Here is a 24,175-nt window from a genome sequence, read left to right on the forward strand (position 1 = left end):
ATTTTTTGGTTTTTAGTTCATATTATGAAAAATTACATCCAAATCTGGGGAAGTAAAGGGAAAAACTTAAATATTTTTAGAGTTGCATTTTAGTTTTTCATCTAGTTGTATTTAGTATTTTGGTTCTATAAACTACTATAGTTTCTATGGATATTGGAAATTCTCCAGAACAAAACTATAGCAATAACTCTTGTGCACTCTTTAGTAGGTTTTAAACGTTGAATTGTTCTTTTTTTTTTTCAACTTTATAGGCAGAACAGATTATATATGACCGTTTCTCTGACCCTACGTTTATTGAGCAGTTAATCACATTTCTATCTTTAGAAGACAGAAAAGGAAGAGATAAGTTCAGTCCCCGGCGTTTCTGCCTCTTTAAGGTAATTATGCTTGTGTGCCCTTTTCATAAGATTCAGTGATTACCATCTTCTGGGCTTATAAGTAAATTTGAATTAACCTATTGTCTGCCTTAATCTAAAGTGGTGCTGAAATTACACAGGAGTTCATATTGCTGTGGCTTACTTTTTGTTTAAGGTAACCTTTTAAATTATTGATGGTATTAGCACTAGAAACAAAAAATATGCATTTTAATATCAATTTGCAATATTCTTACTATTGTAACTGACATTGTTAACGAAGTTAAATGGGGAGAATAAATTGCAAACTTAAATATTATAAAGATAATATTGGGGGCTGGCGAGTTGGGTCAATAGCTGGCAAGTTGGGTCAATAGTTAAGAGCACTGCCTGCTCTTCCAGAAAACCTGAGTTCAGTTCCCAGCAACCACATGGTGACTCAAGACCATCTGTAATGGGATCTGATGCCCTCTTCTGGTGTGTCTGAAGACAGCTACAGTGTTCTCCTATACATAAAATAAATTAATCTTTAAAAAATGATAATACTGAATTGACTTTATCTCTCTTTTTATAGGGTATATTTAGAAATTTTGATGATGCTTTTCTGCCTGTTCTGAAGCCCCATTTAGAACGCTTGGTTGCAGATTCTCATGAAAGTACTCAGAGATGTGTTGCAGAAATTATAGCTGGTTTAATTAGAGGTTCTAAGCATTGGACGTTTGAGAAGGTGATGTGATCAGTTTGTTTGTTTTTTTTTGGGTTTTGTTAGCAGGGCCAGCCGGGGCTACATGAGACCTTGTCTGAAGAAAAGGTAAAAAAGGTAGCAATCCACAGCACATTTGCTATTGCTTCCTGAAATATGACTGGTTCAACTCCATAAAATGTGCCAAAAACGGAGCTTGGTGATATGGCTTCGTTGGTGGACTGTGTATTTAGAATGTACAAAGCCCTCTGTCTGTTAGGTCTTAATACTTAGTGACATGGGCTTAAATTCCCAGCATTCTGGAGGTGAAGAGTAAGAAGACCAGAAGTTGAAAGTCATCCTCTTTTACATAGCAAGTTGGAGATTAGCCAGGGATATAGGAGATAGTCTTTTTCTTTTCTTTGCTTTGCTTTGCTTTGCTTTGCTTTGCTTTGCTTTGCTTTGCTTTGCTTTGCTTTGCCTTGCCTTGCCTTGCCTTGCCTTGCCTTGCCTTGCCTTGCCTTTTCCTTTTCCTTTTCCTTTTCCTTTTCCTTTTCCTTTTCCTTTTCCTTTTCTCTTTTCTCTTTTCTCTTTTCTCTTTTCTTTCTCTCTTTTCTCTTTTCTTTTCTTTTCTTTCTCTCTTTTCTCTTTTCTTTTCTTTTCTTTTCTTTTCTTTTCTTTTCTTTTCTTTTCTTTTCTTTTCTTTTTTCTTTTTTAGGAGAAAAGAAATGGTGTCTGGGAATTGCCACACAGGCCATATCTACACCAGTCTCAGTTAACTAAGAATAGCTTATTGAATCTATACCATAATACTGAAGTCCAGGACCACACGAAAGAAAAACCTAATTGTGGCACCATTGTGGTGCCAGGGCAGGCTTTTTAACAGGAAGCAGCAGGTTCAGAGGCAGGCAGTGAGGGCACAACATGTTCGGCTCTCTAGACCAAGTGTTCTCAGCTAACCTTTAAGCTGATTGGTCCTGAGTAAGGAAGAAGGGTGGTGGATGGGTGGTGAACCACAGAATTTCAGAACATTGAAATAACAGGGTACAAATGATTGGCCATAACTTTTTAACTTTTTAATAATATTCTTTACTGTCAGCTCTAAATAATTAATTCTATCTGGGAAGTAGTGTCTGAGAACCAGAACTTAATTTTACTTTATGAGCAAAATGGAGACTGAACACAAAATGGCTACTGCTATATTAAGAGGAGCAGGCCTCAACAGAATCAACAGTTTTTCATGCTCTGTAGGTAACATTCAGTTTAGGCAAATGAGTCAAGAAATATCAGGTTTAAATTAAAAAAAAAAAAAAAAAAAAAAAGCTGGAAAGATGGCTTTTCGTAGTGAAGAGTATATGGTGTTAAAGTACCCAGTTCAGCACCCACACTGGGCAGCTTATACCTGCCTGCTCCAGGGGGTCCAGCACCCTATTCTGGGCTCTGTATACAATGCAATTCCATGTACCTACACATAGTATTAACAAATAAACAAAATCTTTTTGTTGTTTTGTTTGTTTGTTTTGAGACAAGGTCTTACTCTGTAGCTGTGGATGACCTGGTACACCTTACCGGGCTCAAACTCTCAGAGATCTTTGCCCCCTGAGTGCTAGGATTAAAGATGTGCACTCCCATACCCAGCTTTAAAATAAATAAAAATCTTAAGAAAAACAAAACCCAGAAAACTTGTTTCTCTCTCAAAGTGGAGGTTTATACACAATCCACACATCCTTATCATTCCTGTTAGTGGAGTTACTATTGAATTAGTTCTTTACCAAAACACATTTAAAAAAAAAAACAAACCTGTATCTGGTACTTTTTAGCCCAAATACCACCTTCCTATTTGTCCTTTTGAATCCAAAGTACATGGCTATGAAGTGTGGTTAGTAAGTATGAAGTTTTTAGAAAAGGATCATCTCAGTTTCTCCTTGAGATTAATCAGAGTCTATCTTTTTGAGATCACAAAGTTGATTTTTGTGCTTATTGAAGTTTTGAAGCCACAAATATGATCAGTCCTTGACTATTGTAGTTTGAATTGAATATCTCCTCTAAGGTGAATTCCTGTTTCATAATGGAGCATTGGTGATACTTCCAACTTGGGTTCAATAGTGACCTGAATATTCATGAAAAATTTAAAGTTTCCCTTTTGCCCAACGTGATAGCTTTAGTTTTTCAAAAAAAGAACTTTTCTGTATAGGAAATATTTTATTAGGAACCATACAAAGTTTTCCCTGTGTTTTGAATGACAGTCTGAAAAAGAAATTGTATTATACACTGTATTATATGAATTCTAACATAGTAAGATCCCTTACTTAATTCTTTGAAGTCTTGTCCTATTTGTGTGTAAGTATTTCTAGGAGGAGCTGTTTTTAGAGTGATGTATGCCACTAACTTTCCTGTGTTTTACTTTGAGAAGGTGGAGAAACTTTGGGAGCTTCTATGCCCGCTGCTGAGAACAGCACTGTCCAACATGACAGTGGAGACGTACAATGACTGGGGAACCTGTATAGCCACATCCTGTGTAAGCACGCTTTCTGCTTGTTCCCCTGGTGACACTGCTTTCAAAATGGATCAGATCCAGTGTCCCCTTTGATTTTGACAGTTTGTTCATGCCTCTTCCCCCCCCCCCCTTTTGTTTTTTGTTTTTTTGGGGGGTTTTTTGTACACAATTGAAGATGGTGCTTTTCAGCCTTCCTGGCAGTCTTTGAGATTAGCTCTGGTACTTATTCAGAAAATTTGGGAAGTATTTACACATAGTAAAAGCCATATTATAGTTAATATGTGTTGTTAATACAAAGTATGCCCATTGCTCATGTGCTTTTGTTTAAGTTGTCCATTTTGCTAAGAGTTTTCTCCCTTTACTACAAGTAATGATAATTAAGTTTGTATCTGACTCAGTTTTATTTGGCCTGCCTTTTGCATACGTATTGTAACATAGATGGGTCTGGTTGAGTTACAGAACTATGTCTTTGCCTGATTTATTACTTTGTATATTTTATACAGGAAAGCAGAGACCCCCGGAAGCTTCATTGGCTTTTTGAGCTGCTCTTGGAGTCACCATTGAGTGGCGAAGGGGGGTCCTTTGTAGATGCATGGTAAGTAAAAAAGAAAACCTGTATGGTTAATATCAAAGATTTTATATTAACTAATGAATAAATGGAAATGAGTTAGTAGGCATGGTGGTACACACCTACAGTTCCTGCAGTAGGGGTGGTTAGAGAGGAGAACCATGCGTTTTAGGCTAGCCTGGGCTATATACCAAATTCCAGGACAACCAGGATTATCCAGCATGAGCAAGTCCCAAAACAACACCAAAGCAAAAGAAAGACAGAAAATAAATTATCCAAGTGCTAAATTAAATGATGAATTTATTTCTTTTTGAGGCTGTGGTGTTTTCATTTTGTAAGCAGTGTACCAGCTCCAACATAAGTCACCCAGCCTTCTGAGCCTTCCCTGCTTTTGAGGGGATATACTGACTTCTTTGTCATAATTTATTTTTCATATTTTCTTTGACCAAAAACACAAAGAAGAGGGGCTGGGATATAGTTTCATTGTCAAGTGCTTGCCTAACATACTCTGTATCACTACAGAAACAAGACAGATCTAAAGTAGAGTTTACTTGGCAGAGTTTGCGAATGGGGAGAAAAGCAGGAGCTATTAAAAATTATAATAAAGGGGGGCTGGAGAAATGGCCCAGCAGTTAAGAGCATTGTCTGCTCTTCCTAAGTCCTAAGTTCAATTCCCAGCAACCACATAGTGGCTCACAACCATCTGTAATAGGATCTGGTGTCCTCTTCTGGTATGTCTCAAAACAGCTACAGTATACTCATAAATATAATAGATAAATCTTTTTTAAAAAGTTATAATAAAGGAATATTCATTAGTGAGAACACTTAAATTATTATTCTCAAAACATTAGGTCAGGTGCTGGTGAGATGGCTTAGAGATATAGATTTTTGCCTACAAGCCTGACCACTTGAGTGCAGTTCCTGGAACCCACACGATGACCACATGATAAAAAGAGACATACACAGACTGACACACACCCTCATACACATACAACAGAAGGCATACAGTGGGGCTAGTGAGGTGACTGAGCTGGGAAAGGCACTTGCACCAAGCCTGATAACCTAAGTTTGGTCTTGTGGAACTATCAGGGTTGAAAAGAAAACAGACTTGTTCTCTAACCTCCACCCTCATGCTACAGCATGTATGTGCCCCAACCCTACTTCACAGACACACACTGAATAAATAAATGTTTAAAAGAAAGGCCAATGGATATTCTTTTTCAAAACTTAATAGTAATAAATATAGTACCACTAAAAATATATTTAAACATCTGTAATGTAGTAAATATAAAAAGTAGGTAAAAATATTAAAAAAATAGAGAAGGGGATGTGGGAGTCAATTTTTAAGATGTTACTATTTTGAATTGTGGATGGTATATTTAATGAGAAGAAGCCATTTGTGGTGATCTAAGAGAAAGCAGGAAAAGATTGAAATGTAATACAGGCATTGTGTATACTCTCAGCATAGAAAAACAGTATGTAACCCAATGTCTCTGTCCTTTAATTGTAGCCGACTTTATGTGCTGCAAGGTGGCCTTGCCCAGCAAGAGTGGAGAGTCCCTGAACTATTGCACAGACTTCTGAAGTACTTGGAACCAAAACTCACCCAGGTTTACAAAAATGTCAGAGAAAGAATCGGGAGGTATGTGTAGTTTCTTCTTTTGGTTTTATTTCTTGAGTCTTTGTAATAAGTTGGGTTTTTTTACAGCAGTTACATGTTTTTATTACATAACATAACATTTTTCTTGGTGGTTGGTCTTCAGTTCGCTTCTTGCTTTGACAGAATGTCAAGTGCCCGTAGTAAGTTTTAATACTGATAGTGCATATTGATCATGTTCCCAGTGAGTATAGTGTTGTCTTCCTCATTATTTGATCATTATTATGTTCTGAAAAACAAGACATTGAATACAAATTAGTTTCACTGTACTCAGAAGCCACCAACGAGCAGCCATCATACTACAGGGTTTCCCCTCAGAATTATATGGCATATCTTACACTGGAAGCAGAGACCCTCCCTGGGAATTATCTTTTGAAAATTTGGTTTGGCTGAGCTGTAACTTTTGAACCTCAGTTTTAATTTTCATGTCAGACGCCCTACTCTTCTGTATTTTATTTAACAGTGTGCTGACCTACATATTCATGATAGATGTTTCTTTGCCAAATACTGCTCCAACAACATCTCCTTGTATCCCTGAGTTTACTGCTCGAGTCCTAGAAAAACTGAAACCACTCACGGATGTGGATGAGGAAATTCAGAACCATGTTATGGAAGAAAATGGTGTTGGTGAAGAAGATGAACGAACTCAGGGCATTAAACTCTTAAAAACCAGTGAGTCTTTAAAACTGGTAGAAATTCACTTAGAAACAGAGGTCTTTTTAGTTCATTTGGGTGGTTTTCCCAACACACACATTGTTTTCTTATGATAAAACAGTATGTATTCTCTAATTTTAATCTTTTCTGTTAGCTTGTTTGGGTTTCTTGTTTGTTTGCTTGCTTGCTTGTTTGCTTGAGTTTTGAGAATCTGTCTCACCAGGTAGCTGTGGCTATCCTGGAACTCACTGTGTAGACCAGGCTGGCCTTGAACTCACAAAGATCCACCTGTCTCTCCATCTACCTCTCAAGTGTACTACCATGCCTGCATTTTCTCTGTTTTTTAAATAGTCTTGTTTATTTTCATTTTTAGTTGCTTGTATGTTCTTGCTATTACTTGTTGGTACTAAAGGCATGTATCACCACAGCAGGGAATTTTTACCATTTTTGAGTGTCCAGTTTAAAGGCTATAAGTCTACAATCATCCATTTCCATAATTCTCTTCATGGCAGGCTGAAAGTCTGCACTCAGTTCACAGTAACTTCGTTTTCCCTCCCCTTCATTTCACCCCTAATGGCCATTCCTTTACTTCTGTCTCTAAAATTTATTCTAGGTGGTTCATCTCAGTCTATTTTTTTATCTCTGGCATATTTCACTTGACGAAGTATTTTTTGATGAATCTATTGTTTTAGTTAGGGTGTTTACTGACTATGGCTACTCTTATGAAAGAAAGCATTTAACTGGGATGGCTTACAGATTCAGAGGTTTAATCCATTGTCATCATGGCTGGAAGAATGGCAGCATGCAGACAGATAGGATGCTGGAAGAGGAGAGATCTGTATCCTGGACGCAGCAGGAAGAGAGTGAACCACTAGATCTTAATTGAACTGCTGAAACCTCAAAGCATACCTTACCCTCCTCTAGTGGCCACACCTTCTAATACTGCCTCTCTCAGTGGGACAGTTGAGGCCATTCTATTAAAAGCACCACGTGGTCAACCATAAATAAGAAATTAATTTTGCTGCATTTTCTTTTATGTTGGTTGACATTTGAAATGTTACTACTTTTTTTCTGTTTTGAGACATTCTACTCTAATTATTAATTTAGTGTTTTTTTAGATAGGGTCTCACTATGTAGCTCTGACTGGCTTGGAACTTTGCTTGTAGATCAGGCTAATTTTATCAGCCTATGCCTCTGAAGTGCTAGATTTGCTACTATGCCTGAGTTGACCATTAATATACTAAGTATCTATCTATTAGGGTCCTACTTTCAGTTTTTTGTGTATATACCTATGCTTGCATGTGAGGTGTGCCCAACTGTTGTTTGTCTCAGTGGCCACCTGTTTTACAGTCTTGCTATGAAATGCTGTCCCCTATCCTTGTCTACGCTATACTTTTTGTTTTCTATGTAGGGTCTTCCTCCTTTTTTCCACTTATCCTAATAGGTTTAAAAAGTTGTAATTTGACTCATGTTTACCTGATGACAAATGATATTTACCATCTTTTTATGTGCTTAATTGGTCTACTTTCTTTGGAGAAAGTTTTTTTCCCCCTTTGAGACAGTGTTTCTCTATGTGGCTCTGGCTATCCTGGAACCAAGTATGATTTTGTACTCACAAAGATCCTCTGCCTCTGTCATCTAAGTGTGCCATCATACCTGGGTTGTTTTTTTATCTCCATTTTTTCAAATCATGTATTTTGTTGTCTTTGAGTTATAGTTGTTTATATGTTCTTGCTATTACATTATTAAGTAAATAACCTAAATATTTTCTGTTTTGAATATATGCTCTCCCTTCACTTTTGCTTCCCTATCTTCCAAATTGTTTGTTTTGTTATTATTGTTTCTTGGTTTTTGTTTTGTTCTGATTTTTTTTTTTCAGGCAGGATCGTTCTCTGCCTGTCTCTGCCTCCTTAGTGCCAGATTTGCTGTTATATTTGGCTAACTTAGGGTATTTGGCGTGGCTGTTTTTTGGTTATTGGTTTTGTTTTGCTTTATTTTTTTTTTTTTTTTGCTTGTTTGTTTAATTTTTTTAAAATACACTTTGGGCTCATATTTAGGCCTTAGTCCACCTTGAGTTACTTTGAATGTGACTATAAAGTTAGAATCTAGCTTTGTTGCTTAGAATGTGGACAGTGACTTTTCCCAGCACTGCTGTTGAAAACCGTTTTTTATTACATTGCTTTGGTGCTCCTGAACAGCACATGTTGTAAGGATTTATTTCTGCATTTTGTTGTGTTCTATTGGTTTGTGTGCAAAACTTCATGTCAGTGCTGTACTGTTGATTTCTTTAGATTTGTAGTAAGTTTTTTAAATCACCAAGTATAAGCCTTAGAGTTTTCAAGATATTTTGGTTACTCAGTATCCTTTTTAGTAGCTAATATTTTTAAAATTTTAACTATATGGCTACTCTGCCATTATTTTAGCTGCCTCAGAGTTCTTGGCTCGTTTGAAATATATTCAAGTTCTTGGTAGGCTATTCATGATTTCTAGATTTTTTTTCTTCCCTTAGTACCCTAAATTATTTGATTGCCATGGGTTTTATTAAACTACTAATGAATCGGTCTGTTGGGGACATCAGAATTGCATCATTCTTTGTGCTCCCTAATTTAATAGCTTGGCTGATTCTGTGTGTTTATTTCCAAATAGTACTGAAATGGCTTATGGCAAGTGCAGGAAGATCTTTTTCTACAGCAGTCAAAGAGCAGCTTCAGCTTCTTCCTTTGTTCTTTAAGGTAAGACTATAAGTTGAAATGAAAAAAATGTATTCCCTCTGGCCGTCATTCATAACCATCATTGAGAGGTTGGTGTGCTGGAGCTACAGAGTGAGTTCCTGTCTCAAAAACTAAAAGTTTGCATACTTTTTTTTATCCTGATATTTTCCTAATTCACTCTTAAAGCAATCCATATCATTCAAGATGGGAAAGATATTTTCTATTATTCATGCACTGGATGAATTTTTATTTCATCTCAAGATAGTCACAGAAAATTCTTCAGTGATAGCAGTGAACAATGAAAATATGCAGATTTGCATACAATATATAATTACCATTAACATTTATATATATATATAACAATTTTCTTAATCAGTGATGCATTGCTGTGAAGAGACACCATGATCATGGCAACTCTTATAAAAGAAAGCATTGGGGTTTGCCTGTAGTCTCAGAAGTCCCATTATCCTCATGGCAGGGAGCATGGGAGCCTACATGATAGCTGAGATTTCCACTTCTGGATCTGCAGGGAGGAAAGAGAGCCACTGGGCCTGGCTGGCCTTCTGAGATCTCAAAACTACCCCTAGTAATAAGTTTCCTCCAGAAGTCCCTACTTACTCCAACAAGGCCACACCACCTAACCGAAGTGGTACCACTCTCTGAGAATCAGGTATTCAAATACATGAGTCTAGATGGGACATTTTTATTTAAACCACCACAATGTGAGAGCACAACAGATATATGAAATCTTTTTTCTTCTCTCTCTCTCTCTTTTTTTATATAGGATCCTATGTAGCCCGGGCTTGCTTCAGACTTGCTGTGTAGTAGAAAGTGACCTTGAACTGCTGAACCTCCTGTCTCTGCCTCCTAAATGTTGAGATTACCAGCATGAGCTACCACACCCAGCTATACACAAAAGTTTTGCAGACCAAGCATTAGCTATTTTTACTTTAGAGAACATATGAATGAGTAAAAGGGACAGTGAGATTTTAATATAATAACTTTTCTTGTCTGTAGTATTCCTTATGTAGCTATTATAATTTAATAAACGATTTACTATATAGGAGCTTTGATGATGAGGAGGAGGAGAAGGAGTGTAAACATTTACTAGGTAGACAGTAAGAGGCAGGAATAGGAGGCAGGCTGGTTGGAATCTGTCTTGGCTCCATTGCTGGCCCTTCAGAACTTACTTCTTTTTCCTTATATGCAAATTGAGAGTAGTGTCCAGTCACATTCTAAGGGTGTGGTAAAGATTATATGGATTAATATTACATATCTTTCATTCTTAAAATTGAGTTCTGTAATGGAACTCAGTAACATGAATATCATTTCATCTGAATTTTCTACTCCTCACATTGCTATTAGCAAAGACCAAGAGTTCAGATTAAAAACAATAATACACTGATCTATTGGATTCTAAACCAAGTGAAAAGTTGCTTGTTGGTGCAAAGTGTTCCATGACTATGTCGGGCATATGGAAACACTAAACGTGCTCAGAAATGTGGTGTAGTCATCTGCCCCTCACTGTGTGCTTTGTCATTCATAAACATCTGCTGTATAACATGTATTTTACACTTGCATGTTGTGTTTGTTTCTTAATAAATTACCAGATATGGTACATTAACACCTTTATTTAAAGGGTTAACCATAGAGCTATCACAATGGCTCAGTGGTACCTGCTGTCAAACTGGAAAGCCTGAAATTAATTCCTAGAACCCATATAATATGGAAAGAGAATAGATATCTGTAAGTCATTGTCCTCTGACCTGGCCATGCTTACTGTGGTGTGTGTGTGCATGCATGCACATACAAATGCTTACTGTGGTGTGTGTGCATGCATGTACATACAAATTTAGCATAAAGTGAAACAATATAAAGCAGTTTCATACCCATCAAAATCAAGACATTCTTAAAGTTGGGTATGTTGGTATATGCCTTGAATCCCCAGAAGGATCTAGTTCAAAGCCGGTTTGGGCTACAGAGTGAATTCCTGTCTCAAAAATTAGCATCCTTTTTCTATTCTGATATATGTTTTAAATCTGCTGTTTTAACAATCAATAGAGTCCTGTTACTGGAACATAGAGAGTCTTCCATATTTTAACTTTTAAAAAAGTGTTTGTGTGTATGAGTATTTTGAATGCATATATGCAAGTGCACATTGTGCATGCTTGATGCATTTAAAGTTCAGAAGAGGGTGTAAGATCCCTTGGAATTGGAGCTACAGATGGTTGTTGGTTCCTTGCTGTATGGGCTATGGGAACCCAACCCAGGTACTCTAGAAGAGTCACCAGTGCTCTTAGCCACCTTCTACCTCCACACCCTAGTCTTCCATTTCATTAAGCATTAGAAATCTACTGATTGGTAAAGCAAAGGTAGTAAATTAATATTACCAGAAAATATCAAGGTGGTTTACACAGCAAAGTAAAAATGGAAGAACTGAGTAGGAGCCATAACTCCAAGGCTCTGGATTACAGGAAAGAATAGGATTCTATTCCAGACATTGCCCCCTTGTATCTCTTCAAGATCTGCATGCCCAAATCCAAGGTTACAGCGAGCAAGCCCTGTTCCTTTGCCTCTCTGATTGACAGTCCTCTAGAATGTAAGATGATGCTCAAAAAGGAAATTGGTGTGTCTGTAGTAGCAGGAATGGATGTTGGCATTGATATGCACATATTTATATGCATTAAACTATCTTTTACATGTTAGGAAGAAATCAAATCATCAGATTTTTATGAATTTTTTTAATTTTATTCTCATAAACATCAGTTAAGGGTAATTAATTAAATAATTATTATTAATTAAGGATCCACAGAAAGTTACAAAGTAAATCAAAAAAAAATTTATGGTACTTTTCTCTCCATTTCCTCTAATATTAAACATATTTCACAACTGCGGTATAATATTAAAATTAGGAACCTGATATTGATCTATGTGCATACTATATAATTCTGTGTCATTGTATCACCTGTACAGATTCACAAGAACAATTGGTACTCTTAACCACAGAGCCATCTCTCCAGCCCCGTCTATGCAGGCCTCTTAATTACATCTATTTCACATACTTTACCCCTCCCCCAACCCCACCCCCAAGACAGGCTTTTATTTGTGTGTGGCCCTGGCTGTCACAAAACTCACACTGTAGATCAGGCTGGCCTTGAACTCACAGAGATCCACCTACTTCTGCCTCTTGAGTGCTGAGGTTAAAGGTATATGTGTACCACCGTTGTCTGGCTAAAAGATTTATTTTTTTATGTATATTTTTGTCTGCATATGTGTATGCATGACTTGTGCCCGCAAAGGCCAGAAAAAAGGGATGTTGAATGCCCTGGAACTGGAATTCCAAATAGCTGCATTGTGGATGCTGGGGATCAAACTTGGCTCTTCTGCAAGAGCAACAAGTGCTCTTAACCACTGAGCCCTATCTTCAGCCCCTCTTCATAAATTTTACCATTAAAGATTTAAATAGTGGGGCTGGTGAGATAGCTCAGCACCCAGCCTAATACCTGAGTTCAAAACTCACATGGTGGAGAAGAGAATTAACCCCTGCAAAAGTTTGTCCTCTGACCTCCACAGCATGAACACATACATAGTCAATCAAACAATGTACCTTTAAAACAATTACAAATCTAAGTAGAAAATATCAGTATAAGATTTTTCTATCTCTAAAGAATGTGTTATTTCTCAGCTTTCTCAACCTAAAACACTTAGGAAGAAACCCTCAGGGTGGTAACTAACTATATTCCTTGTACCCCACCGTCGGTTTCTCAGTAATCGTTCCTATGAAAATCAGGGCTTCTAAGATGGAGAAATAAGAAACATCTAAGATAATTGAGCTCATCTTGGCATATTATATCTGAAATCAAAGCATCAGTCTGAGTTTCATTAATGAGTATCATCACCTTAAAGAGTACTGAAGTCATCAGATTTATTAGTTGGTTTATAATAATAAAATAATAATAATAAATTTTACATATAATAAATGATAAAAAATAAATAAAAATAATAAAATAATAAAAGTACCCTTTAAGGAAATAATTGTTCACCATTGCAGTATAGGAAGGAACTCAATACTGTAAACAAGCAAAAGCTTTGACATATAAAGTATTCTGAATAGCAGTGAAGATTATGAGCTATAATAGTACCAGTCTGTCGACTTCTCTTTTATGATGGGCTATTGCATAAGAAAAGATATAGTGGGAAAAAGAACACGTAACAATTCTTATGATGTGTTCAATATTACATGTTAAAAAAATGAAACCTAGATCCACTGGCCAGAGTACAGGACTTACTGAAACTAAAATACACCATTAGGTAGATATAGTCAGGGGAGACCATGAGTCAGGAAATTGCTAAACGAGACCTTAGTTTCTCCAAATATTAAAAAAGGATAACACGGAATTTTCAGAGATTTACAAACATAGCATTATATGATTATTATGATGTTGGGGGAGCCCAGATTATCTGCTGTGACAATGTGTCAATGCTGCCATGGGGAAGTTTAAGCACTATAGAGTTTTTGTGGTTATTTTGCTCTTTTTTATCTGAGGCAGAGTTTCATCATATATTGCTGGTTGGCCTGGAACTCACTGAGTAGACCAGGCTTTCTTCAGACTCAGAGACTTGAGTACTGGGGTTTAGTACTAGCTACTGTCAGTTATTTTTTTATTGTGACTGTAACAATGTTTTATGTATGGTGATATCATTCTAGATTATATATTTTTAAGATGACATAAGGGAATATCTATGGGGCTTGTGTCAGATATTTTAGTTGATAGAAGGGGGGACAGCAGGAAGCAAAAATAAAACAAGATTACCCATAAGTTTGTCATTGTTTAAGAAGTGATTGGATTATAAAGTGTTCATTGTATTTTTATGTATGCATTTGCAATTTCCCATAAAAGTTGTTAAAAGTAAAAATGTGATTTTGTTTTAAGTTTTTATTTTGAGACAGAGTCTCTCTTTAGTCATGATTGGCTTCAAATTGGCTAGCCTTCTAGGTACTGGGATTCCTGTCATGTAGGGTGTAGCATGAGATAACCATTTAGTTTCGTTTTGTTTTGTAGATCGCGCCAGTGGAAAATGACAATAGTTATGATGAACTGAAAAGAGATGCAAAGCTCTGTTTGTCACTAATGTCTCAGGGGTTACTCTACCCTCAGCAAGTGCCTTTGATACTTCAGGTGCTAAGCCAGGTAAATACAGTGTTTACATTCTCTGTCTAGCCTTGCTTTGTCGCTCTGAGTATTTCACAGTGAACTGTAGATATACAAAACCTGAGTTTTGTGACTGGTTTTTTTTCTTTTCTTTTGAGATAAAGTCAGTATGTAGTCCTAACTGGCCTGTAATTCACAAGCATCCATCTGCTTCTGCCTCCCAAGTGCTGGAATCAAACATGTGGTATCAAATGTGTGATATCATATCAGGCCTCTGAATTTTGTTAAAGTTTTCTTTTTATGTTCTATTTATGTTGACCAAAAACAACAATCAAAATAAAAAACGAAACCTAGGCCTTGATTTATACCTGGTTCAGCTGCCAAGATCTATAAAACTAACTTTTTTTTTAATTGGATATTTTCCTTATTTACACGTCAAATGTTATCTTCTTTCCTAGACCCCCCCCCAACTCCCACCCCACCCCATAACCCTCCTATCCCATCCTCCCTCCCCCTGCTTCTGTGTGGGTGTTCCTCCACCCACTCCATTTTTGTCTCATTGTATCTTCATCTGTGTCTAGCTTGTTGTTTCTCTGCAACCTCTCTCCATACAAACTGTCCAGTAAAGCTGCCTCTTTGTGCTCCTATCTCTTGTGTCACCTCTCTTTTCCTGAGAGTTGGGCATATCCATTCTGTCAAATCTTACTCTGATTTGTCACTTTGTCTGCCACTCAGTTAAATATCACATACAAAACTAGGGCTTCCTTCTACAAACTAACCTTACCTTCATTGTTTGGAATTAAAGGTGTGTGCTAAGGGTATGTCTGTATTCTAGCCAAATGGATTAAAGATGTATGCATCTAGAAACAGGTTTTTCTAATAAACAAAACAATCTCAGGGTTCATAGTATGATCAAATATCCTGCAACAAACTTCTTTGAGCTTGGGAAAGTTCCAGAGATAATAAGTGCTAATACCAAGTGTTGATGAAGAAAGGAACTGTCATTTTCTTTTGCCATTTCCTTCCTGGTCTGTGACAGACACAGTTCAGGTAAGCAGACTGCACTGCACACTACAGAAAAAGTAGGACTGTTCTTTTAGTTCCCACTGAAAAATATTTCTCAACAATCAAAAATGATATTTTAGGGGCGTGGGATTTAGTCATTTTATTTTTATTTAATTGTTGAGTAGAATTTTTTGGAAAATAATGACTGACCACAGCTTCTTATTTCTACCTTGTTCCAAAGCAAGAGACAAGCAAGCAATTATAGTGACTAGAGAATTAATATGAAACCTACCTGTATTCTTTAGGAATTAGATGAAGAAGAATACTTCTTCCCGGTTGGGGGGCTGAGAATTCCTGCTGTAAGGGCAATCAGTAGACTGGTAATAATTGTCTGTACAAACTACATTGGCATCTCCTTTTGTACCTATTTGCTCTTCAGCTGTCTCTGTAGGTAGATCTTGTTTTGGAGGCAGACAGACCTGAATTCAAATTTTATTGCATTATTAACTTGTATTTTACTAACTTGTATGACTTCTGGAGACTCATTTAATCTTCCCACCTATCAGTTTGCTCAAGAAGTTGGAACTGCTTTTTCACCTTACCTCAAGGAGTCCCTTTACTCCTTCACTTCTCTGCTTCCTGTGCTTATGTCCTTCCTGTCCACTTTGCTGTCTTCTCTTTTTTTTCTCTCTTTTCCTTTCTTTTTCCCACTCTTCAGATATTTCTTAACTACCTTACATATTCCATGCAGGGAGTAAAGCAATAAAAATCACTCCACTTGTCATGGAAGTCTTATATATATAGGCCCTCACTACCTAGAATGCCATCATACTAAAAGGAATGTTGTCTCTTCCTTAAAATAATTTTTATCCCACCTTGTGTTAAATAAATACTAAAGCTAACTAGCATTTTTAAAATATTTTTTCATTTTTGAAATTATAATTACACTTATTTTTCTCTTCCCTTTTATCCCAGCAAACTTTCTCTCTCTTAAATTCATGACCTTTTCTTCCCCCTTTGTATGTGTGTATCCAAACATAAATGAACAGGCTCTTGGCTAACCATTTATTTTAGATTTTATATACTTTGTTGGGTTTTTTTTTTTCCCATTCTTCCTCCCCCCAACTCTTCCCATAACTTCTCTACCCAGTTTCAAATCCCTTCCTCCCACAAAACAATTATAACAAACACAAGACATACCAAACTAAAATTGAAACAAAAACCTATCCAACACAAAAAGGATTCCATTTTGTGTTGGCCAATTACTCCTGACACTCTTATTAGGAAACACTGTTTTTGTTTTTCCCAATAGGCATCAACTGTCAATAGCATCTTAGTTAGGGGTGAGTATGTGCCCATCTCCCATTTTCCATATTTGGACGTCGTCTGATTTGAACATCTGCACATCCTATGCATGCTGTCAAAACATTCTTTTATGAGTTCATATGTGCATCAATACTATTGTGTCTGGAAGATTACATTTTCTTGGAACCATCTACCACCTCTCTCAAAATCTTTCCTCCTCTTCTGTAAAAATCCTGAGCCTTGGGGACAGGAGTTTGATTTTTAAAAAAAAAAAAAAAAAAGATCTAATTTAGGTTAGGACTCAGTGCTCCAAAGCCTTTCACTTTCTGTACATTGTCTAGTTGTGAGTCTGTGATCCACTGCAAGAAACTTCTCTGATGAGGATTGAGAAATGGACTGATCATGGATATAGCTATATCATTAGGATTCACTTTATTCCTATTCCTTTAACAGAGTAATAGTAGGTTTTCCCTTAGGTCCTATGCCTGTCTCGTCTGTTTCTTGAAGTTAGGTATGGGACTAGGCAAGGAAGGACAAATATGATATAGTACTATAAAGAGATAAAGGGAAAGCTAGAGTTGGAAGGGGGATGTGGAGGTCAGGTAAAAAAAGGGACTTTGGGAAGAGACAGCTAAAGGCCTTTTGAAAAGCCATATGAAAACCTATCATTGTAGAAGCTGTCTAAAATATTTGCACATAGATAAGTATTTAAATGGAGTTACCATATATGATGAAGGAGACAATCCCCCAGCTAGATGTGCAACCAGTTAAAGCCTACAGTGCCAGGAATGGGTTGTAACTTACTAAGTTGTTGGTCAAAGGAATTTTTAGGCACCTCCCCCTAAATCATGATAGGCTATTGCCAAAGCTATTGGCCCATCTCCGCAATCTAATGGGGAGGGCCTCTCACTGAAGACCCCACTTCTGTCAGCAAACATCAAGAAATAGATCCATTTTTTAACTAGAAGCTTTAACTCTACTGACTAGTGTTCATGGTACTTGGAAGGTACTCTGCATTCTACCAGAGGAAGAAAGTAATGTCAATACTACCCACTACAAACCCTAAGACCTATAACAGGGCCTGCCTGCAATGTATACTGATGCAGTAGTGGCACAGATGTGATGGGAAGAGCCAACTATTTTTTATTTAAGTTCCAGTCCATGGGATGGAATCCATACCTGGCATTAATAGTTCATATTCTCTTTTGTTTTTCATGCCCTACCTACTATTTTGGGAAGTAAAATAATATATGATACTTGGAGGATTCAGCTGTCTTAATTATAACTACTTCTCTCCCAAGAGAATATTTTAACTTTTACCAGTATCTTTTGTTCTCACTACAGAACATTGAGGCATTCCGTGCCTTGGGAACTTGACCATGCTTCTTGTTACTTAGAACAAAATAGAAGATAAAGCTTATTTTAGCTATACCTGTGAAAGTAGAGTCAAGTTCAGATATTGTATTGCTTGTATGTAATGTCATTGTCATCTCATTTTCTTGTCAGTTCTATCATTATATATACTCATTTCTCATTCACAGACAGCAAGAAGCAGTTCTTGGCATGCAAGATATACAGTGCTGACCTACCTCCAGACCATGGTATTTTATAACCTCTTTATTTTCCTAAACAATGAAGATGCAGTTAAAGACATCAGATGGCTGATTATATGCCTTTTGGAGGATGAACAGTTAGAGGTAAAATTTAAGTTAGAAGCAAATGGAAATTCAGTTACCTTTAAAAATGTATGATTATGAGGTTGAGGCAGGAGCATTTCCATAAGTTGAAGCCCAGCCTTGACTACAGAGTACAATTCATGAGATGTGTTTCATTAAACATTATTTAATTTTAGTATACCTATCTTTGTGAATAGTCATGATTTGCTGTAGTACAGATGAAAACTATTGGATATGTTCTTGACGTGTCTTCTCACAGTTGCTTAGCACATCACTTGTAAACCTGGGGGGTTTTGCTTAAAAAATGGGAAGTTGTAATTACTCTTCTTCTTTTTTTTCCTTTAATTTGAAAATAGATTATTTTCTCATACTGATTATGGTTTCCCTTCCCTCTACTCTTCCCATTTCCTTCTCACTTCTTCTCCCCTCTGGATCCACTCCCTTTCTGTCCCATTAGGAAAGAACAGGCTGCTAAGAGATAACAACCAAACATAATAAGACAAAACAAAAACCATCACATCAAGTCTGGACAAGGAAAACCAACAGAAGAAAAAGAGTTACAAGAGCAGGTCCAAGAATCAGAGACCCACCAGTTCACACACTCAAGAGTTACATAAAAATACTAAGCTAATAGCTCTAATATAAATGCACAGGACCTGGTGGTGACTCTTATACACTCTGTGCTGGCTGCTTCAGTCTCTGTGAGTTCATATGAGCCTTGCTTAGTTGATTCAGAGGTCTTTTCTCTTGAGGTACTCCATCTCTTCTGACTCTTACAGTCTTCCCGCCTCCTCTTCAGTGGACTTTTCTAAGTTCTGAAGGGAGGGATTTGATGAAGACATCCCATTTAGAGCTGTATGTTATAAGGCCTATCTCTCCCCCCCCCCCCCACACACACACACGTTCATTTGTGCCCCCTCTGTTCCCCCCTCTCTGAGTAGTAGCTGGCTGTGGATCTCTGCATCTGTAGGATGCATCTTCTTTACGAGGTTTCCCTGGTGATGACTTAGTCATGCACTCATCTATGAGTATAGCAGAATATCATTAGGAATCATTTTGCTCTTTTGTGTGTTTGTTTTAATCAGTAGTGTTTGGTTTTGCATTAGGCCTCTGAGTTATCTAGTCTCTGGTTTTGGTCACCCAAACAGTGTTAAGTATGTGTTCCATATCATAGAGTGGGACTTATGTCAAACCAGAAATTGGTTGTTCACATCCACATGTTTTGTGCTACCCTTGCCCTACCATATCCTGCAGGTAGGACAGATTGTAGGTCAAAGTTTTTTGGCTGGGTTGGTGTTTCTCCTTTGGTAGCCTATAGAGTACCTTCCCACATTTAAGACACCAGAATGTAAGCGTGAAGATTATTAAGGGACTGGTTGAAATGTACATGAAGGCATATTGAAGAGCATATAATACAATATTATCCAATAAACTTAAAATATAACCATTACCCTTCCTTCTACTAATATAGAGGTTTTAGTTATATTTTGTACCAAAAGTTAATCTTTTAACTCAATTAGCCCAATATAGAAAAAACAGGCTGCAATAAATAAATAAAAAGATACAATTGACCTTGGCAGGTAAGATCGGGCACTTTTAGAATGGTACAGCTGTAGACTATAATTGACATTGGGAAAAGAAAGTACTCAAAATTTTATAAAAAATATTACTTTATAGATTTTAAAACTTGTTTGTAGTAGAGAACTTTGTGTGTTTTATGAATCTGTTTCTAAGTACTGAAAACAGATTTATCTGTAAGAAAGTAGGACGGTGGTTTCTCCTCTTCCCCAGTAAGCCTGGCCAGCGCGTCTCGTGTTCACTAAATATTACCCAGACCCAGGGGACTGAGACTGCTTATGACAAATTCAGGGAAAATACTTATAGTTCTTATACTTCATAGAAACTAAAGAAATAAAAATGGAAAATTGGAAATTCAGAAATAACATTTCCAAGCCCCAGTTTTAATGTATTAATCAGCTTTCTTTGACTATAACAATACAAAGATAGTTCCATAGAAAGAGAAAAGATTCATGTATCTCAGATTTAGTTTTGAAGGGTTCAGTCATAACAGATTGACTGAGTTGCTTGCATGTCATGGTAAGAATATGTGCTGGAGCAAAACCAGTCATCTGCCATCCAAAAAAGTAGAAAAGATAGAAAAGAGATGTTCTCCACTGTCCCCTCTGAGAACATGTGTTCAACCACTTCAGCTCTACCACTTCCAGGTAGCACCAAGCTAGAGAATAAGCCTCTAACACATGAACTTTAGATGTAACATCTAATCTATAACAATACTGTGTGATAAAAATTTGCTGTCATAGAGCTGAGCATGGTGGTGTATGCCTTGAATCCCACCACTTTTTTCTGGAAACAAGCAAATTTCTGTAAGTTCAAGGCTAAATATTGAGACCCTAACTCAAAGAAAATTATTGTCATGGGCTGGGAGATGGCTTTAGCAAATACAGAAACTTACTGCTAATCCTGACATCCTGAGTTGAGTTTAGTCCTGAAACCCAAAACTAGGAAAAAACTGACTGCAATACCCACATATAGAAATGTTTTTTTTTAATTAAACTTACTATATTCAAGAACATTTATTAGAACATGATTATACTCTTTCTCATAGCTCTTAATAAACATAACTACATAACAACATAGGGCTGAGAATATAACTCAGGGGAACAAGTCATTTACTGAGCAAGCCTAAAGGTGTGAGTTCACATTTCTAGCCTACATAATAAGCTAGGCAGTTCACTTGGATTTGATGGTCACCAGTCTACTCTCAGATTCAGTAAAGAGACTCACAGTTTCAAAGGAGTGATGGAGCAGGAGATCTGACCTTATCCAATAGCCTTCAAATCATACACCTTCCCCCTTCCCACTTCTTTCTCTTTCATACACACAAGCACAGAATGACAGGGTAAGTTTTAGAACATGTAATAAATAGACCATGGCATTTATTTAAACTGTCATATTTTGGTTAGGTTCAAATGTCTTGAACTAAGAATGAAGAAACAGGGATGGTAGCACATACCTGTAATCTCAGCAGTAGGCAGAGTCAGCAGGCTGTCTTGGGCTACATAAAATCCTGCCTTAAACAAACAGAAGAGGAGGAAAAACAAATGAAAACCCCATTAGTTCCAGCTTGTGTATGGACATTAATTTTGTATCTTAAATCTCATCTCGAGACAAGAGATGAATATTTGGGGGGAATCTGTCATACAAAGTTAACGAGTATTGCATGGGTTATCCTCATTGGACTCTGCAGTTACTGTAAAGATGGTTAGATGAGTATGAATGTCCTGATTTCAGACCTCAGAAGAGTTTGCTATGCTCTTTGAGAACATAAATACATGTCTATATACACACATGCACACGCACAAATTCCCAAAGCTCAATCTCTGCTGGTGAGCTTTCATTGTTCTTCATAGTTTTTACTAAGATGGGTCTATATGGGGTCGGGGGGTGGACTTGGCAGACTGAGAAAGGAGGGTAGATAAGTGTGGCTGGTGGAAGGAGGCAGGCAAGATTTGAGGTGAAAATACATTGTGTCACTGAGATGGGTGAGAATGGTGGAGTGAGTAATAACTCCTTGAAACTTTTAAAAATATAACTGAAATGGGTGTAGTGATGCATATTTGGAATCCTAGCTCTTGGGAAGCTAGCCAGGTGGAACATGAATCAAAGGCCAGTCTTGACTACATAGCAAGAACTTAACTCAATAAACAGAGGGAAGGTGAGATGGGTGTGATAAAGAGCCAGAGAAAGAATGCTGTTTGTCTTGTCAGAGACCTGATGCTCCTTGCAGTGCTTACAGACTTATTTTTCCTAAGATAAACTTCAGTGAATAGAACAGTACAGGATCTGGAGGTCATAAAGGCAGTGTGTGTGTGTGTGTGTGTGTGTATACATATACATACATACAAATATATATTCATATATGTGTGTGTGTGTGTGTGTGTGTGTGTGTGCATTCCTGTAAATGGGCAACTACTTAGAAAACAATATATTATAGATTTCGGTCACATTTTGTACTAGTTAATGAAGTTAAAGAAACTGAAATACAGATTTGGATGTTAATCGGAACTTAAAGAAGAGACAACCTTTTAAGCCTTCAGAGGACTTCTCTACAAGAATATTAGAAACTTAATAGAAAACAGTCCTGTGATATATAAAGATCATCAAGCCTTTTTAGACTAGTTGTAGTCACATAAACTACAAATAATGACCAGAGAAATGTAAACTAATGACAAGACATGCTTGCTTACTTTTAATATGTCTTCTCTTTATCCACAAAACAAAGCATGTGTTGCTGCTGGCCAGTATGACTACTGCCCACATTCCAATTTTGTATCATAGTATATTAACATCACAGTTTGAACAAAAGTTGATTGTCACAGAATTTCTGAGTCTTTCAAATTGGGTTGTCCTAAATCAGCCAGAAATTCATCAAAAGTTAAATGAAATAAGATATTTTGTCTAGATATGGTGGTGCACACCTATAATTCCAGTTACACTGAAGCTTAAGGAAAGAGGATTGAAAGTTACTAGACAGTCTGAACCACACTAAGCTCACACTAAGACAGTCTGCGCAACTTAACAAAATCCTGCCTACCTAAAAACCAGAAGGGCCTAGGGATGAGCTCACTGATAGGCTGCTGGCCTAACATAAGCTGGGCAGGGCCCTGGGTTTGCTCTCCAGTACTACAAGGCCAGCTTGGGCAATTTAGTGAGAGAGACCTTGTTTGAAAATGCAAAGATAGAAGGAAGGCTCAGTATTAGAGTACTTAGTTAGCTTATAAAAAGCCTTAATTCAGTCCCACGACCACAATATATTTATAGAAACAGGGCAACCAAATGACAGTACAAGGAACCTCTCAAGGAAAACAGAGTAAAATGTTGGTGGTTTTGTTTATATTTTCAACGTGTTTTTTTTTTTATTATTTATGTGTTAACTTGTGGAGAAATTTTATTTTCTTTATAGTAGTTATACTTCTATAATCCTTATATAACTTTTATTTACTTTGAGGCCACAGATACCTGAGGAATCTGGTGATATATCTGTCATGTAAATGAAAGAAAAATTAAATTTTACATACATTTCTAGGGAAGATCCCCACTCAGCTTTCCATGCCTCTCTGAGAAACTTTATTACCTCAGACTTAGGATCTCAGTTCTAATAGAAATGATTATCCCTCCAGGTTCGAGAAATGGCTGCTACCACCTTAAGTGGTCTGTTACAGTGTAACTTTCTTACCATGGACAGTGCTATGCAGATTCATTTTGAGCAACTTTGCAAAACAAAACTACCCAAGAAAAGAAAACGAGACCCTTGTTCTGTGGGAGATACCATTCCTTCTGCAGGTAATGTTAAAAATGCTCATTCCTGTGAAGAAATGAGCAGCTTGCTTGAACATTTGAACTGCTTGTTTGTGCTCAGGTGCTTAGCTCGATGCTAAGAATAATTGTCTGTATTTGTTAGGAGTTGGCCCTGAAATTAAAGACTAAAGTTGTATGTACAAAGACTCCTGTCTACTATTGCAACAGTAACTTTTTAATAAGGTAGTTCTTAAACCCTTCCCCCCAAATAAATATAAGAGTGCAAAAGCAGAACCAAAATTTGAATTAAAGAATAGGATTACACTGTTTTCAGAATTTATGGTTTATGCTTTAATGCACTAAAGGAAAAAAATGCAACCAGTAATATTTAAGACACCTGATATCATGCTTGGGACTTGAGTTTGATTTCTGGATCTGTGATGAAAAGGCAGGTTTCCTCTGACTTCCAGTTGCATATGATGGACTCATGTGTGTACATGTGCAGATATGCACACATAAGCTCGAATACACATGCGCACACACAAATACAAATAGACACTAAATTAAATTTTTAATGAAAAATGGGAATGGGCTG

General features: G+C 37.0%; 1 protein-coding gene across 4 annotated transcripts in view; it reads left to right on the forward strand.

The window, feature by feature from the left end:
* The window catches only part of Psme4 (proteasome activator subunit 4), a 114,644-nt gene that overhangs the window by 85,068 nt on the left and 5,401 nt on the right, over positions 1–24,175 (forward strand). For 3 of the 4 annotated variants that reach the window (XM_052198764.1, XM_052198765.1, XM_052198766.1), the window contains 10 exons: positions 252–377; positions 928–1,080; positions 3,449–3,553; positions 4,036–4,127; positions 5,611–5,742; positions 6,221–6,429; positions 9,058–9,143; positions 14,186–14,314; positions 18,127–18,282; positions 23,463–23,625. In XM_052198764.1, coding sequence (XP_052054724.1) covers positions 252–377; positions 928–1,080; positions 3,449–3,553; positions 4,036–4,127; positions 5,611–5,742; positions 6,221–6,429; positions 9,058–9,143; positions 14,186–14,314; positions 18,127–18,282; positions 23,463–23,625 — 1,351 coding nt within the window. The remainder of the gene's footprint in view (positions 1–251; positions 378–927; positions 1,081–3,448; positions 3,554–4,035; positions 4,128–5,610; positions 5,743–6,220; positions 6,430–9,057; positions 9,144–14,185; positions 14,315–18,126; positions 18,283–23,462; positions 23,626–24,175) is intronic. The other variant, XM_052198767.1, reaches the window with a different exon arrangement.

Source organism: Apodemus sylvaticus, chromosome 11, assembly GCF_947179515.1.
Source record: "Apodemus sylvaticus chromosome 11, mApoSyl1.1, whole genome shotgun sequence".
Taxonomy (NCBI): Eukaryota; Metazoa; Chordata; class Mammalia; order Rodentia; family Muridae; genus Apodemus; species Apodemus sylvaticus.